Source organism: Scardinius erythrophthalmus (assembly GCF_964197995.2).
Source record: "Scardinius erythrophthalmus genome assembly, chromosome: 13".
Taxonomy (NCBI): domain Eukaryota; kingdom Metazoa; phylum Chordata; class Actinopteri; order Cypriniformes; family Leuciscidae; genus Scardinius; species Scardinius erythrophthalmus.
The window spans coordinates 7,595,603-7,613,994 of record NC_138233.1 but is presented as its reverse complement, the minus strand read 5'-3'; the positions used below and the strand labels follow the sequence as shown (position 1 = coordinate 7,613,994).

The following is an 18,392-nucleotide window of genomic DNA, read 5'->3' as shown; positions in this document are numbered from 1 at the left end:
TATCTATCTATCTATCTATCTATCCACATCTCTATCTATCTATCCACATCTCTATCTATCTATCCACATCTCTATCTATCTATCTATCTATCTATCTATCTATCTATCTATCTATCTATCTATCTATCTATCTATCTATCTATCTATCTATCTATCTATCTATCTATCTATCTATCTATCTATCTATCTATCTATCTATCTATCTATCTATCTATCTATCTATCCATCCACATCTCTATCTATCTATCTATCTATCTATCTATCTATCTATCTATCTATCTATCTATCTATCTATCTATCTATCTATCTATCTATCTATCTATCTATCTATCTATCTATCTATCTATCTATCTATCTATCTATCTATCTATCTATCTATCTATCTATCTATCTATCTGTCCATCTGTCCATCCACATATCTATCTATCTATCTATCTATCTATCTATCTATCTATCTATCTATCTATCTATCTATCTATCTATCTATCTATCTATCTATCTATCTATCTATCTATCTATCTATCTATCTATCTATCTATCTGTCCATCCACATCTCTATCTATCTATCTATCCATCCATCCGTCCGTCCGTCCGTCCGTCCGTCCGTCCATCCATCCATCCATCCTTCTCTGCAGAGGACATTAGAGGGCCTAGAACAGCATTCCTGTTTAAATTAGCATTCAGTTCTCAAAACCAGTTAAAACCATTTTATTTTATACAATATAACACCGTTATTTACAGCCAGAAAAAAACAGATGAGCCATCATCTATAAAAACATTAACTTTGGTCTTTCTCCACTTTAGGAAACAAAGTTTATATAAAAAAACATAAAATAAACATTATCATGTAAAGGCAGAACAAATTCTCCCCTGTAAACAATGTGAAAACTGAAGAGTACTGGTGCGAGCTGGGTCATAAAGAGCATCTGATTTCTGTTCAGCGTCTGTCTCCAGCTGCATCCACACCTGGATCTGCTCATACGCGCAGGTATGTGCAAGTTCTTCTCGTTTTTTAGTCCATTTTGCAGGTTTTTGAATACACAAGAATGTTTTTCAGGTGTGCAGGGTGGCAGTGTTGTGTTTATCGGACGGAGGGGGAGGTCAGTAGGTGAGCTGGCTTGCAGGGGATCGGTGGTTTGACACATGGGGCACTTGTGGTGTTGAAGTTCTTCCTGAGCTGAGCCACACGACTGCCATACGTCAGGCTGCTATCATTTTCTTTCACCACTCCTTTACAGAGACAGAAAGAGAAGAAAGATTGCATCATTAGACATGGAAACAAAACTTATTCTGTTGAAAAACCTAGTGAGCTGCCTTGCTGTCTACATGGGCAGCATGCACAATGTTAGCATGTTGCTAAGCTAAAAACATGATACATTAAGTGTGAGAAAATACACAGCAGGATAGATTTAATATGGGTAGAATTAGATTGCTTCTACTGAGCTGTTATTTTATCAACACACAAACACACACATATGTATAGTTTATAATAATAATATACAGTTTAGAGTCCAATTCTCACTGTTAACTATAGCTGCTTATTAGCATACATATTACTAGGATATTGGCTGTTTATTAGTACTTGTAAAGCACATATTAAATCCTTATTCTGTGTGACCATATTCTATATGTCTAATCCTACCCAATACCTAAACTTAACAACTACCTAACTAACTATTAATAAGCAGTAATTAGGAGGTTATTGAGGCAAAGTCGTAGTTAATAGTGAGAGTTGGACCCTAAACTAAAGTGTGACCTATATTATATATAAATATATAATTAAGATTGTTAAAGATAACTTTTTTATTTTTGTAAATTACGTATGGGTGTATATATATACAGTATACACACACATATATTATATAAACAACTGTCATGTTAGATGTGATTAATCGCTCCGTGCAGGAGCGCGGCTATGATCTAGTTCAGAGCCACAAGGACCTCGCGAGAGGTCAAGACTAAGGAAATAATCAAGCAGAAATTCATGATTACGAGACTTTGACTGTCTGTAAATCACTGCTGACTTTAAAAAGCTGTTAGACCCCTGACACAAGCCCGCCGGGGATTATAATACATCCACAGCTGTCTCTCTCTCGATCCTCCTTTCCACCCACTCAAGGCAGGTCTAGAGGTCACAAGAGGGAGAAGCAAGGAGAGTGACAGCAGGCAAAAGAGAAAAAAAGTGAGAGGAAGAAAGTAAAGGACGAAGAGAGTACAAATAACATGAGCGTGAGGAAGAGGGTAAAGGCTATGGGAGTGATGACTCAATTTGAATGTGTTAAACGGGGTGAGACAGGTGGTCGGGGAATAGGTGAAGGGGTGATTGAGGTAGAAGTAGGTAGAAACACAGAGATGGAGGAGGACGCTCGTGGGGACCGTGGTTGACTTCAGAGACAGATGCCGTGGAGAGCTAGACTCAGAGGAGAGGCCAGGGGAAAACTGTATTTTTAGACTTTCCCTGAGGGGTCTAAGCCTGGAGTTCCACTCCCTTCACGCTTTTCCTGTGAGACCAACTCTCTGCCAGAACTTTTTTTCTACCTCTGCAATGACATGGGGGTCTTTACTATGCCCTCTACATGCAGTTTTTTTTCCTTGTATTCATGTGATGCAACCTTTATTTCTAAGTTGCAAGCAACGACGCAGCACCACAAGACCGTTCCCATAATGACTGAAAATGACTGATCTAACCAGGTGCAATGTGGCAAAGTCATCATCAGCAATAAATACACTGTTCCAGATTATCTAAAATAAATCCAAATAACCTATTCCAATCTGAGAACACATGCACAAGACATTTTAGAGACATTCACACTCACGTTTATGCACTTTAAAAGTTTGAATAAAAAAGTAATTTGTCTTTAAAATGTCAGTCAAGTGAAATGTTTGCAGTTGCCACTCTGACATTTGAGGATATACAAATTACTGAACAAAAGTTTTTCAATTATCTCAACAGCTTTAAAACTACTGATTTTTATAAAATGAATTTATATGAAAGGTTTCAAATCTAAAATTATGCCATTTAGTTTAATGTTTTTATTAAGACACCATTTTAAATAGTTTTCTTAGTCTTTTCATTTGTTCGGACAGTTGCACCACCTGACATTTTGGAGGTTTAAGATAAGAAAACTTATCTAAACTTACTAAAAATGATTTCAATACATTTTATAGAATAATGGGATATATGTCATGAATTTATCAAATTAGGAAATATATATATATATATATATACATAATATTTATACTATGTCTACATATTTAAATATTTAATATAAATATGCATATTTTAAAATGTTCTGGTATCTGATGCTTTTATTTAATCGCTTCAAGCAGCATTTTCATGTTTCACACTGCATTGGCAAAAGCTGTCACAGGTTGAAAATAAACAGCTTCTGGTCGCTGTAAACTTAAATCTTAAAGGGATAGAAATAAAATGGAAATAAAAGCTTTTAAATAAAAGATTTAAATTAAATCTTTTCATCATATAAAGCGATCGAGTCTCTAAAGTTTGGACTAAAGCGCTCAATATGGATTAGTTTTACAATCTCTTAACTTTTTGAAGCGTCAAAGTGGTAGTTGCGTAGCTGTCAATGGAGGGACAGAAATCTCTAATTTCATCAAAAAAGATCTTCATATTTTGTTTCGAAGATGAACAAATTCATCTTTGGGATGACATGAGGGTGAGTAATTACAGAATTTTCATTTTTGGGTGAACTATCCCTTTAAATGAATGATTTTCGGGCACTTGGAAAAATGTATGACGTCGATGCCGTGACGCAAGCGGTAGGCTATACGTGCAAACACTAGATCGCTCTCACCCAACGGCTCTGGTTATAACTAGACAGCTGTGCTGATTATAAGGGAGCAGTCTAGTTTTGTCACGTCTCTCTCTTTCCCTCTCATGAGTTGAGCCGTGGTTCCTGTTGATGTTTCTCTGGCCGTTCCCTGCAGCCGTGACCCCCTGACTGCGTTTGCTGTCGCCATGGAAACGTAGGATAAGTGCAAATTCCCGCTCCAGCGCACACGTATGCGCGCGCGCGCACGCACAGTCAGCTTGAGCCATACACAAACCCACACTGAATTCATCATGCATCCACTTTAACAACAACAACAACAACAAAAAAAAACTTACTATGCAATATTATTTAAGGTGACAACACGAACAACACCTGACCAACATCTGACCTCCCAAGCTGAAAGTCAGGTAACAGTTACAGGTACGTTAATATGTTGGAATCCTGTAAACTCGTGTTTGTTTTCTGTTTCTAAAGAAGTTTGGTTGTAGTTTTTGTGTTGGTCTGTAAACAAAGCAGCATTTTAGTACGCAAACACCAGCGCAAAGTTGCCTGTTTTTGAATATAAGCCGCAGCTGGTAAACAAAGGAAAGTGCTGCAGTGACTGGTGTGTCCTGCAGGTGGCGCACGCGGGTCTTGGCTTACAGGCTCGCTGTTGGTTGTGCTAATGATGGAGTCCACTAGGTGGCGCTTGCTGTTCGTACTTTACATTGACTACAACATGAAAGTCCCTTTTTTAAATGTAGATCGTTCATTCCCAGGTTATCTTTTCATTTTCTGATATATATATATATATATATATATATATATATATATATATATATATATATATATATATATATATATATATATATAAAATGTGTATAATGTTTATAGTTTAAGTTTGGAAACTTTCTTTTTTAATGTTTTTGAAAGAAGTCTCTTCTGCTCATCAAGGCTGCATTTATTTAATTAAAATACAGAAGAAAAAAAACTAATATTTTGAAATATTATTAAAATTTTAAATAATGGTTTTCTATTTTAATATACTATAAAATATAATTTATTTCTGTAATGTGAATCTGAATTTTCAGCATCATTAATCCAGTCTTCTGTGGCATGATCCTAAAAAAAAAATCATTCTAATATGCCAGTTTGATGCTCTGTTATTATCAATGTTGGAAACAGCTGCTTGCTTAATATTATTTTGGAACCTGTGATACTTTTTTCAGGATTCATTGATGAATAAAAAGTTAAAAAGAACTGCATTTATTTATGATATCAATTTAACACATCCTTGGAAAATAAAAGTATTCATTTCTTTAAAAAAAAAAGAAAGAAAAAAAATCACTGACGCATATGTGTGTGTGTGTCTTATTACTTTTAAAAATATTGTATATTAGTTTACATTTTATAAATGGTGTTTATTCAGTGTTCATAGAAAGTTCATAGACATGTCTTAAATATTGGTCACAAACCTCATAGAAAATGCATTAAACAACGAAAAATTACAATCTTTATAGAAAATAAATAGGCCTAGATAATAAAATAAGTCAAATAAGTTTAGTTTGACCTCCTGGGAATCGAAAAGCAATATCCTAACCTATCCATCCATTGCGATTGTTATTATATCAGATGCAGATAAATAATAATAATGTTGTGCTGTGCTTCCAGTTTGGCTTGTTCTACGGTGTTTTTGTGGTTGATTGTTGAAATAATAGCGTGCATTAATTCACAGACTCTTCTTCAGTGCTCTTACCTTTGTCTGGTGTGGGTGTGTCCAGGGGGCGTGTCTGGTTGCTGATTGACAGCTGCTCTTTCATTGCTCTGTGCAGTCGAATCTCTCTCAGTCTGTCTGCTACTGTTGTCTCGCTGTTGCTCATGTGTGATCTGTAAAGGCCCGTGTCCTCCTCCGCACTGCCTGAGTCTGAGTCGTCTGTTTGGCCCCTGCTGTCGTCAGCTGACTGATCGGAGCCGCTGTCCTGCTTGGACTCATCTGAGACCGTCGGAGAATCGCTGAGCTCCTCTGCTTTCTGGGGCAGATTGAATGAAACTCATTTGTAAACACTTATAAAATCGGAGTTGACAAATTCAGAGACACAAACAGAGGAGAAGGAGTGTTGTTGTGTGTGTGTGTGTGTGTGTGTGTGTGTGTGTGTATTCCCTCTGGCACTGTGGCACTGATGCCATCTGATACCGTTTAATTCTCTGCCCAGGCTCTAAACCATCTGCTCAGGGGAGCTTGGCCAGTCCAACTACACACACCCATCCTCTTATTATTATTGCTGCTCTTATTATTAATATCACACACACACACATACACGTATATGTGCATCTTCTCACATTTATGCACATTCATATGTCAAATCACATTAGTGCTCACTCATTTGAACACATACCGTTCATTCACACTCACGTCACACACGTTGTGCTATCATAGTTGGGGACTTTCCACTGATGTCTATTGTGTCAAGCTAATGCTATTCATGTCCTTATTCTAACCCTGTGCTTCTCATCTGGTGCTTTGTGACCCAAAATTCTGAAACCAGTTTTTTGGAGGGCCCTTAGAAGTGTGTAATGGACATTACAGGTCATGCAAATTTATAAGGAGCCAAATTAGACGGATGTCAACAGGGACAGGTTGTGACATGATCCTCAAAAATCTCAAAAACACACAGAGTAAAAAAAAATCCGACTCATTAAATAGGCTACAATAAATCTGATTTTTTTTTAAATGGTCAGTTTTACTATTCAGTATGGAGGCTTGTATCTGCCACAGAATAAATAATAAAAAAGTGAATTGCGACTTATCTCACAATTCTGACTCTTTTTTTCTCAGAACTGTGTGATTAAAAACTCAACGAATTAGTAAGTCAGAATTGTGAGATATAAACTCGCAATTCAGAGAAAAACATCAGTCTTTTTTTCTCAGAATTGGACTTTATAACTTGCAATTGCAAGTTTAGGCCCATATCTCACAATTTTGAGAAAAAAGTCAGAATTGTGGGATAAAAATTCGCAAATAACTTTTACATGTTTTTGTTTTTTTATTCAGTTGAGAAGCACTGTCCTAACAGTAGGCCTACCCCAACTTTTTTTACTTTTATAAATACATTATTTATACACACACACACACACACACACACACACACACACACACACACACACACACACACACACACACACACACACACACACACACACACACACCTTGAGCAGTAGCTGGATCCCTGGTTCTGTGCTGATTTGTTGTGCTCTGTTGGGTTTGGTCAAGCTGCTCTTCACAGATTCTGCTTTTGCTCTGTGAACAAAGAAAAACACATTTAGCTCTCTGATTTGAATATTTGTATTGCTATTAATTACAACAATAGAACATTTACAGAACCTGTAAAAGATCTGTCAGGTGTATACAGAACATTTTAGAAGTTACCTTAATGGGATCATTGTTTTGGATTTAGTTTTTATTAATTAGGTTTGTTATAATCCACTTTTATTTTAATTAAACAAGCAGCTCGAAACATGCTTTGTCAGTGAAATAACTTGTTGGACATGAAAGTATTTAAGACATCTCTCCATATAAAACCTTTTTTAGGATCCTTAAAAATTTAGTCAAGAACCCTATGGGTCTATATACTGTATATCTAACAGTGATAATATCATTTTTTGTAGACTAGGGCCTATTTTACCTGCCGTTTGTTAGTTTGTGTGTACTTCTTCCTGCTGATATTATTGAGGTTTATAGCTCTTTGAAATACTTGACTCTGATTGGTCTGTTGTGGTATTCATAATCCCTTCAATAGTATATTTGTGCCTGCTGATATTCTTGCGGTAGAGGGCGTTGTACCTGTTGATATTGTTAGGGTTGGCTGCTGTCTTGTCCCTCAGCTCAGACAGGATGAGTTTTGGAGATTTGAGCTCATCCGATTCTCCGATAATACACACATGCACGTCGCCGTCACTGCCCAGCCGCCAGCTCACACTTTTACAAGGGCCTGAGGACAAAATGATGTACATGTCAAGAAAATCAATATATCTGAGAAGCAGTAAATAAATGAGCAATTGAGCTACAAAGACTAAAAGATGCACAACAGTTCACATTTAGTCCCTTTATTGCTTTTTGAACACACATATGGGTATTTTTGAGGTTTAATAGTTTGTAATCTTCTTTTCTCAACCCAAAGGCCCAAGGTTTGGAATGACCAGCGTAAAGCATATTTCTTTTAAAATCGTATTTTGCCACAATATTGTTTTTTTGGGGGGGAACACTAACAGATGGCTTTCTACAGGCATTGATGCTAACCAGCCAAACCCTGATCCCTTGATTTCCATGATTACAGTGTGTAGCGTGTCCGTTTCACAGACAGAGGGCGCTGTGACATTGAGTGAAATTGATCCTGTATACTGTAGGTCATCCACTCCGGTTTAGAAGTGTGTTAATGTCATTCAGTGTGTAGATGCAAATGCCAGTGTTCGTCATGATTGTATTATCACCTTACAGACACTTGCACCAACTCACAAAAGCTCTGACTCTTTCCCAGTCACCCTCATCATTATTTCAGTGTGATTTAACCTTCTCAGATTGCACGAAATGTTTGAAGGCATGAAATGAAGTGTGATCAACTGAAATGTGGTGCTTACGTAATACTGCAGGCACACAAAGAGGATCCTTGTGCGGATCATATGGGACCGTAGTCAACTAACTAACATAATCTAAAAGTACATTGTAATACCACAGAGATCGCTGTGGGAATTGGAGAGAACAATGTCAAGAATTTCCAAGCGTGAACAGTTTGTTCCAGCAGGGGACGATCTGTTTTTCCTTTCTTTTGCATGTACGCAAGAGAACCTAACACCCTTCAGCTTCTTCAGAAAGGGTTACGTAAAGAACCAGTTCTCCAGGTTGACAGTCTAAGACGAGGCAGATCAGATGCTTCACATCCATACAAGGATGGATTTAGAGAAGGTTTCTGTTAGAAATCTCAGAAATGTTCAGTATGTGCAGCTGAAACTATGCAAGTTAGATAATATAAAACTGGCACACATCTTTAGGACGTGTTTTTGCGTGCTAATGGTTAGATCTGTCTCTGTGTGTGTTTATTTGTGTGTTTGTGTTGCTTGTAGCCTAGGTTGCTACATGTGTTCACCCATGCCGCTCAAAACAAGGTGTTTGTATTTGAGAGGTGATGTAACAGGATGATGATAAATATGTTTTCTTGAGGAGTGTTTCTTCACTTTTGCCCAGGGCTTAATGCGGCCAGAGAGATTAGAGCTGCACACCTAGTAAAAGGAACATAACCCATCAATAATTGAGCTTTTGTATGTAATAAAACGTACAAATAAAAGTCAATACGCCCTCCAACATTTGAGGAGAAGAGATGGTTATAGCTTGGAAGCTCTTTCTGATCTCTTTCTTTTCTTTGTCTCTTGTTGTCATCATTTATCCTCAAGCCGTTCCAAACCTGTATGTCAAATGTCTCAGTGTTTACAATCTTTTGTTCCACAGAAGAAAGAAACTCATACAGGTTTGGAACGACTTGACGGCGAGTAAATGATCACATGACAGATTTACATTTTTGTGTAAATTGTCCATTTAAACTGCTTAAAAAAGGCACAAATGAGATTCTTGTTGACAGGGGGCCTCAGAAAACTCCTAAAGGGGCCTCAAGATGGTATGAAATCATTTAAAATAAGACAAAACAAGCATTAAGTTAACTAAGTTAAGTTAAATCAAGATATGTTTATTTGAAATCCTCTTTGATGAACCAGAATTTCCAGAGTTTTGAAAAACCTAGATATAAGGAAGCCTAATTATTAAAAGTGTGATTTCAAGATTGGGAAAAGTTATATAAATAATGAGATCCTCTAACTTTATAACTCTAACTAAAATTAGACTAAAGGAACTGTCACATTAGATTTTATGTTCCTTTCACTTCCAATAATGCATATGTGTATGTGAGATCGTAAATGCAAGCATATGCTCATACAAAAACTCAGGTTTGATGAACTCTGAACTTGCACTGCAGAAATACATCCAACCAATTGATGATCTACATTTCACAGATTGACTTAATTGATTAAAACCAAACAGGGAGGAAATGGTTTAAGGTGTCGCTATAGTAGATTGTGTATGTCCTGGAGTGTGACATCACATCCTGTTGCTAATATTCATTGACATGTATGAGATGTCTGAAGTATTTCCATAGGCTTAAGTCTAGAACACACCTCTAAATCTCCATTTGCTCTCCATTTAATCTCAGTGCTGTCTACGAGGTCTCATTGTGGGCAGCGAAAGAGTCTCAGGTACAAAGTTCCAGCAATAGCTCATAGTTTTGTGTGTTTGTGTACAGAAAGAACTGCCAACAGAAACTTCAACAGCATTATTTATCTCGACTACCGCTGACGCAGAGCTGACACGCAGTATCAGCTGAGACGACTGAAACCAGCCACAAAGTGTTGAGCGAGAGAAAGAGAGACACAGCTGCGTTTCACAATGCTGCCATTGACATGAACTGTGAACCCTGCCATGTGCGTCCGCGGAGGGAAAAGCTAAAGAGCACAGAGAGAGATTTGACTGTGTTCATGTCACACTGGAGTAAATTAATGAGAGTGCGGCTCGCTTTTGTGCAGAGGCTAAACACACATCACAAAGGCCTTGTGTCACATGTAGCCCATGTGACGTGGCGAGATGAGAAACTGAAGCCGGAGGAGAAAACCAGAGCTATTGATAGGAACGCTTTCGAGGACATTAACGTCCCCAAGCAAATGTTCTTTTAACTGTCCATTCCTGTTGGGTTGGATTCCATCGTCATCGACACGTGAACGTGGATGTTTTTTTCCCAGCCCGAGATCTTGGCTTCAAGTTCTCACAGATGTTACAAGCATCTGATGTTTATCTGATGTATATTTATGCAGAGTTACGCAAATTTTTGTTGTCAAGAGTTTTTCCTCAGAAAAAAAGGTACAAAAGCTGCCACTGTGGCGGTACCTTTTCAAAAGGTACACCTTTGTACCTAAAGAGTGCATATTAGTCCCTCAAAGGTACATATTGGTACCAAAAGTGTACATATTAGTACCTAAATGGTACATATTAGTACCCTTTTGAAGGGTACTGCCCCAGTGACAGCTTTTGCACCTTTTTTTCTGAGAGTATTTGCTAACCATATTATTGGCCTCTATTTTTACTCTCTTCTCTATTCCAGGTTGCTCTGTTTTCGCATGTCTTCCGTTTCCCGAAAACATTCCATTCCCAAATGTCTTGTAAAACACATCCTCAGGCTTTAAAGCGTTAGAAAGCCCTCAAATGTTTAGAGGAATTTACGTCGACCGGTCCCCTGAGGCATTGCAGGGGTTAGAGCCTAAAAAAGGCTCAGCTACTTGAATGCTGATGCTGTGGAGATAAACAGTGAGGAGTGAGTGTTGTGTTGAGGTGCAAGGCCAGTGTTGAAAAGCTGGAATTTGTCTCCGGTTTCGCCCCTGCAGCTGCAGGATGTCTTTGCGGTTATGTTATGTGACTCTTTTGGGTCACTTCATTTCCTTTGGCCTTAAAAATATGTGATCACCTCAAATTACTTTACATCATTTTGCATAGGTGTTGATTTTCCTGTTAGACAGTGAGGGCGTGTTTGCTGTACTTGCGTAAAAGGCTAAGTAGAGATTTAATGAAAGTGATTCGTTTTCTGATTGGCTAGGTTCACACAGCAAGGGGTGATCTCACTAAATCAGGCTCTAAACGTGTTGAAATGCACTGTCGGTACACCATTTTGTTTTGAAAGTAATTAATACTTTTATTCAGTGACAGTGAAGACATTTATAATGCTACAGAAGATTTCTATTTCAAATAAATGTTGTTATTTTGAGCTTTCTATTCAACATAGAATTCTACAAAAATGAAGCAGCACTGTTTTCAACATTAATTCTTGAAACTTATTTAAAAAACATCGAGGGTAGTGTAAATCATTGTAATTTGTTTCAGCACCACTTTCTATGTAAATTAAGCTCTTTATTAGGTGGCTATTTCACCAAACTCAGTGTTGTTAGCTTGATTTCAACTTTGTGCTAATTCTGTTAAAGCAAGGACAGTGGATGGTGAATACATATTTAAAAAGACACCTTTATGGAAATTTTCTACGGCTCTGTTAATGGTGCACATTAACTTAATTTCACTCTGAAAATATATAATATCTATAAATTATATAATCTACAGAATATCACATTTTAAAAGTGTTTGCTCTTTTTGAGCTTTCTGACAGGATAAAACAATTGGAGACGTGTCATTTTAATAGAATATATTTTATTATTAACCCTAACCTAAAAAATATAAAGGTAAAAACTGTATGTGGACTATTATACAAAATATTGAAAATCAATCTAGATACCTTAGATGTACTGGCTGCTATCAGTAATAAAATGGGAAAATCAAATGAAGATATAATTGGAGGAGGAAGATTGGGAAGCTCATTATTAATGATCATTATTAATTATTATTATTGTTAGTTATTATTATAAAATTAAACAATGTAATAAAAATATTAAAAATGTTGTTATGTAAAGCGATTGTCTCTTTAATACCTGAGCCTGATCAGTGTATTTCTCTCTCCTAACAGAACTGAACTGTGTGAATATAGCCGTAAGAATCACTCTTCAAAAGCTTCTCCATAGGGTTCAATTCAACTATTGAAATGCGTCATCGGAACAACAAGAAATATTTTTGCCTCATACGCTCAATATATAACTGACTGGGTCTGTGAGGTCAAATTATGATCTCATACACAAAAGAATGCGTAATTAATAACAAACACTCTGACCTGTCACCTGTCTTTTTTTTCTTCTTTTTTTTTTGAAGGTCAAATTAGGTAATGCCTTGGCCTCTGAATCCGTTCAGGTATATATTGAGCATTTGATGCGGAAACTTTTCTTTTTGTTTTCCGATGACGCATTTAATTTTTGAGCAGTTTGAGACACTCAGATCTTATCTGAAGCTCTAGAGAAGTCATACTTGAGATTACTACTCTCTCTTAATCTCACTACTATCTTGGAGAAACTATTTTTACAGCGATTCTCATTGTGTTTTTCTTCCCTGTGGGGTTTAAAGAAGATATTTTGGTTAAAATGTTCCTCTGAGCAGCTGTAAGTTTTTAATGTTTTTTTTTTCAGGTTTGTGATCCAGACTGCTGCTGAATAGCAGTCTGTTTTATACCAGATCTCTGTGTGTTTTTCCTTTCTCTTGTTGACTTTAGCTAAATGCACATCTATATTTCTCTCCATCATTCACTTTATTTAGTTGTTTCTCATTGAATAGCTCCATCTCTGTTGCTACAGCATTTCAGTCCTTAAGACTCTCTCTTCTTTATTTCTCTCTGTGAGTATTAATCCTACTTCTCTACCATTTCTCAAACAAAGAGCCTCTCTGTATTCAAAACCAATCATGCACCAGGTCAGACATGTTTAATACCTGAACTGTGTGTGTGAACACCAGTGTATTTCTCTCTCCTAACAGAACTGAACTGCTGTGTGAATGTAGCCGTATTCAACAGAATCACTCTTCTAAATGGTTCAGTTTAACTATTGAAACGTGTTGTAGGCATTAAAGAAAACTTATTTAGTTTCATATTTATGTTTTAATATTATAACTTTGGTTTAATTTAATCTATGTTGAATATGAAAGATTGATATGTTGGGAGACATGGAGTGGGTCAGACATGATTTTTGAAGTTTTGTTTTGCGTAGAAAGCCTTTTTTTGTGTAGAAAGTACGTTTTGTGTACATTTTAGATACATTTGTTTCATCAACTAATTGTCTGGATTTAACAAATAAGAAGCTAACCAAGAACTCAGAGTAAAGGCCGAAACAAAACACGTCATCGGAACAAAAGAAAGATTACCGCCTCATACGCCCAATATATATATATATATATATATATATATATATATATCCATCTGGGTCTGTGAGGTCCAATATGATGCCACACACAAAAGAATGTGTTACTAACAACAAACACTGTCAAAGTCACACAAAAGCATATTCAGCTGTTCTGTAAATAGTTTTTGTCTCCTCACAGAATGACAGATGTGGCAGTATTTTTAGAAAGGGTGTAAGTTCATACCTTTCTTTTGCCGGAGCTTTTCTTTTTTTATCCCCTCCTTGCCATCCTTCTCTTCCCGCTCCTTCCAGCGCCTGACTTGCTCCTCTCTCATTTTGAAGAACAGGATCTTCTTCTGTTCGTCATTCAGGGCCTCCAGTACATCAGGGTCTATGTACATGTCAGCTAGTATTTGCTGCAGCATGTTGGTTATGTGTGTTGTAGGCTTTTGAATAAGTGTGCTGGTATACAAAATCGCTAGCTGAAGAGTCCAGCTTCTTTTTTTGCAATTCTTATCGCCCTTTCCTCAAACAAAAGCTCCCTCTATCTTTCAGAGATTGGCATTTTAGATCCTCCTGCCGAGTTCGTTCTTGTCCCACACTCTGGCCATGTGATTCCAGTCTGAAAGAGAGGGAGAGAAATGGGAGGAGGTAACGAAAAGAAAGATCCATTACAGCATCTGTTGCCATTTTTTGTTCAGCCCCTCTTTATGGGCAACTCTTTATATCTCTGCATTAATTCATCCTGATTTCATTAGTAAAACAATTAAGCTTCCCACTCTAATTTCCTGTTTCTGAAGCGAGCAGAGAGCAGTTTTATTTCTCTTTAGTCAGGCTTAATGGAGCTCTCAGATGTTGCTGTTTTGTTTTGAGAGTTTTTTTCTCGAAAGATCATGATAATAAATTCATATTGATCCACAGGAAAGAAAAATCCCAAATGAGATCTTTGAATATCTCAGTTATTAAGCAGCAATGTGGAAAATTATTTTTTGCCTCTTGCTCAGTTTAATTAATTAAATGAGCTAAAGTTTTTTTTTACATTTTGTCTTAATTGAATTGTTCAATCAACCTAGTATGCAATTAATTTGTGTTAAAACTAGATGAACTAACTAGGCAGTAGATCTGTAGTTCCCAGCATGCTTTGCAAGGGACTGAATTAGGAGAGTAAATTTAGGGATTAAAGTGTTATTTTATGTATTTTTCAGTTAAGGGAAAGATTTTGTCATGTTAGTGTTTAATGTTCGGTTATGTTAGATGTTTAGAGGAGTTTCTGTAATGTTTTTGAATTTTGTGGTTATCATTATGCTGATGAGTGGCTGTCAACACTCACGCCAGTCTTATCTTATTTGTTCATTATATAGCTACATTGTGTATAATAATGAATAAAACTGATTGTTTGAACATAAGAAAATTAAGTCTCAGTAAATTAATATACACATCAAGTTGTAGTTTTAGTTAAAAGTTAAAGTTTTAGTTAAGTTAAACATGCTAGAGTAGCCTATTAAACCAATAACGTAAACCAACTAAATTGTGTTGACCCAACTAAACTAAATTAAATTGTGTGTAAAAACTTTCTTTAATGACATTAAGTAATGAATTAATTTTTGAGTGTATCTAGATTCTCGTTTTGTCCCAGCAGTATCTTTTAAACCTCAATTCATACAAAATGACTTGAATATGCCTCTGTAATGATGAATAAGTTTTTAATTCCACCAAAGCATTTATATACCAAATCAATGTCAGTGTGTGTGGCAAGACCAACATGCAAGTTTTGTTATGTGACAGGAAAATCATAAAACAAAGTAAACCCCTATAAAATAAATCACCTATTTTTTTTTTTTTTTTTTTTTTTGAGGATCAAATGAAGTAACCCTGAGAAAAAAATGTCGGTATTGATGATTTAAAAATGAATAAAATAAAAATAAAAATGTTTGACTGAGTCATTTTGACGTGTTTGTCATTTTGTAAAACAAGCAGAAGTCAGTGACTGATCATAATTGAATTGTGAACCCATTTAGTGTTGAATCTAGGAGTGTCTTCTGAACTGAGCGGTGCAGTTTGAGACACGGTTGAGATCTTATCTGAAGCTCTAGTGGTCATACTTGAGATTACTACTCTCTATTAATCTCACTGCTGTCTATGAGAAGTGCTTCACATATTACAGCGATTCTCATTGTGCTTTTCTTCCCTGGTGGGGGTTCCTCTGAGCAGCTGTGGGTTTAGATGTTTTAGGGTTTGTGATCCAGAATAGCAGTCTGTTTTATGCCAGATCTCTGTGTGTTTTTCCTTTCTCTGTTGACTTTAGCTAAATGCACATCTATATTTCTCTCCATCATTCACTTTATTTAGTTGTTTCTCATTCAGCAGCTCCATCTATGTTGCTGTTTACACAGATTATACAACATTTCAGTCCTTAAAACTCTCTCTCTCTCTTTATTTCTCTCTGCCAGAAATTAATCCTACTTCATTGCTCAAACAAAGAGCCTCTCTGTATTCAAAACCAATCATGCACCAGGTCAGACATGTTTCCACACCAAACAACTAACAAAGCCATTCAAAACAGACAAAGAAGCAATCAATTAATAAACATCTGTGCTTTTTAATTAGAGTGATATGGAGCAAGCACAGCAACTTTGAGTTTACTCAAGCAAAACCAGCAATCTGAGCATGAAAGGTTAGAAAGCAGCTGAAATAACATGTTAAAACTGTGATGATGCATCAGAGAAGACTTTGAATTTGGCAATGTTAAGGATAGACTAAAGACACAGCCAGAGACTGAGACGTTTACACAAAGACTCACGACACAAAAGACTCTGGAAGTTGGCAAAAGAGCAACTAAAAGAAACAAAGCAAGAGAGAAAGCAGCCGTTAGACAGATCAGGAGCTCTGTAACTCTGCCAAAAACTGTCTGATCTGTTCCTCAGGAGCACATGAAAAAGAGAGAGATGAGACGGAGAGATCGAGAGAACGAGACAATGAAAAAGCTGTGGACAAAGTCGAGACAGTGCTGATGAAGAAAGAGAGAAAAGTGAACTAGTACTCACATTCTGAGCTGGAGGAGTGTGCAGTGGAGTTCTGTGAGTGAAACAGGCAGCAGCATGTGTGTGTGTGCGTGTGTGTGTGAGAGTGTGTTTCTTTCTCTCGCCTGCTTTTGTATTTGAGTGCACTCACGGTGTGACATCATAGCATTCTTTTTCCCTCCCTCTCTCTTCCTCACTCCAGCTCTCCTTCCTTGTCTCCTCCCTCTCTCTCTGTTTCAGTGTGCTTCATTGGCATAACAAAAACAGCTACGTTTGAATTGCCAAATCACCAGACTGTTAGACTGATGTTGATACTGAGAATGGTAACAATTTACAGAGTATAGTTCAGTTGGTTAACCATTGCATTACGTATCATGAACTATGAAAAACAATCTTTAATTTTAATTAATAAATATACATATGAAGAGTTCAGATGCAAAAGCCTTTAAGTGCCATCTGAAATTTTCTTCTAGAATGATCATTTTTATCAAACTTTTATATTTCAGTAATTTCCCTTAAATGACAATTAATAGGTCATTTTCATTGCCATTTAAGTGAAATTACTGAAATTAAATATACGAGCTTGATAAAAATGATCATTCTAGAAGAAAATTTCAGATGGCACTTAGAGGCTTTTGCATCTGAACTCTTCATTATGTTAAGTGAAATTCTGTAAATTATAAAATTACATTTACAGAATTTCACTTGGGCCATTTGAAAAATTTAGATGTTATCGGTCACTTGAAATTTTTGATTTGGGAGGGTTAGAAATTTTTTACAGTGTAAAAATAAGCACTTATTTAGTTTAAAATATATGATTCATGTATTAAATATATTAATAATATTATGAATATTTACAAAAAAACCATGAATCTGTTTAAATCATATGACATATTTTGGCATTTTTATGAATAGGCACATTTGTTCACGGTCAAAAAAAAAAAAGTCTTGCTATTTATGGGTGATTTTCATCTTAAGTTTTTCATTATGTGGGCGTCAGCAGACGTAAATGAGTATTTACAGAACAGTCAAATATGCTTTTGTGTCTCTGACAGCAGGTCACTGTGTTTTTACTACATACTTTTGTGTGTGACATCATTGAACGTTGACTACGCAGAACCCAGTTAGCTATATTTTGACAGTTTGACGCAAAAACTTTTTTTTTTTCCCATGACGCATTTCAGTAGTTGAATTGAAGTCCGAGTGTCTTCTGAACACTGATTGTAGAGAGCGGCGCAGTTTGAGACACTGTTGAGATCTTATCTGAAGCTCTAGTGGAGTCACACCTGAGATTACTACTCTCTATTTAATGATTGATATATTACAGTGATTCTCATTGTGATTCATCTTTCCAGCGGGGGTTTTCTTCCAACTAAAAAATAATAAAAATGATATTAATGATTCAAAAGTGCATGATAATATATGGATAATATAATATATAAAATAATGATGAAGTATTTTAGCATTTCCCCCTAATGTTTACACTTGACATTTGTAGGGTTTTTAAGTATAAGAAAAGGGTATAAAGGTTTTTTTCATATATGTGTGAAATGTATCATGGTGTATTCTGTGCCAGACAATAGAGATGCAATAAATGAGTCAGAAAACAATGAGGTTCACACATCACAAAACCTAATGACTGGCCATCTCTATAGTGCTGTGACTGAATAGAGCTTTGAAAGTGACGGGGGTTGAGCTGTGAGGGCGAGAGATGTGAATCAAAGGCTGTTCAGTTAGTGCAGGA

At 36.4% G+C, this 18,392-nt stretch overlaps 1 protein-coding gene across 1 annotated transcript; it reads right to left on the bottom strand.

Moving 5' to 3' along the window:
• Positions 1–693: 693 nt before the first annotated feature.
• Positions 694–16,804, bottom strand: LOC308700924 (uncharacterized protein). Its single transcript, XM_081382834.1, has 6 exons — positions 16,673–16,804; positions 13,873–14,250; positions 7,615–7,762; positions 6,981–7,071; positions 5,530–5,803; positions 694–1,230 (listed from the first exon to the last, which is right to left on the bottom strand). Exons 2-6 carry the CDS (start codon positions 14,051–14,053, stop codon positions 1,082–1,084), a joined length of 843 nt encoding a protein of 280 aa, XP_081238960.1. The 5' UTR covers positions 14,054–14,250; positions 16,673–16,804; the 3' UTR covers positions 694–1,081.
• Between the last annotated feature and the right edge of the window lie 1,588 nt (positions 16,805–18,392).

What these genes read in the sequence shown, in the direction of transcription:
- LOC308700924 (XM_081382834.1), bottom strand. Translation starts at nt 14,053, where the DNA reads ATGCTGCAGCAAATACTAGCTGACATGTACATAGACCCTGATGTACTG. An exon ending in AACCCTAACAATATCAACAG is followed by an intron (nt 7,072 to 7,614) that starts GTACAACGCCCT and finishes CTTTGTTCACAG; the next exon opens with AGCAAAAGCAGAATCTGTGA. An exon ending in GGATCCAGCTACTGCTCAAG is followed by an intron (nt 5,804 to 6,980) that starts GTGTGTGTGTGT and finishes AATCTGCCCCAG; the next exon opens with AAAGCAGAGGAGCTCAGCGA.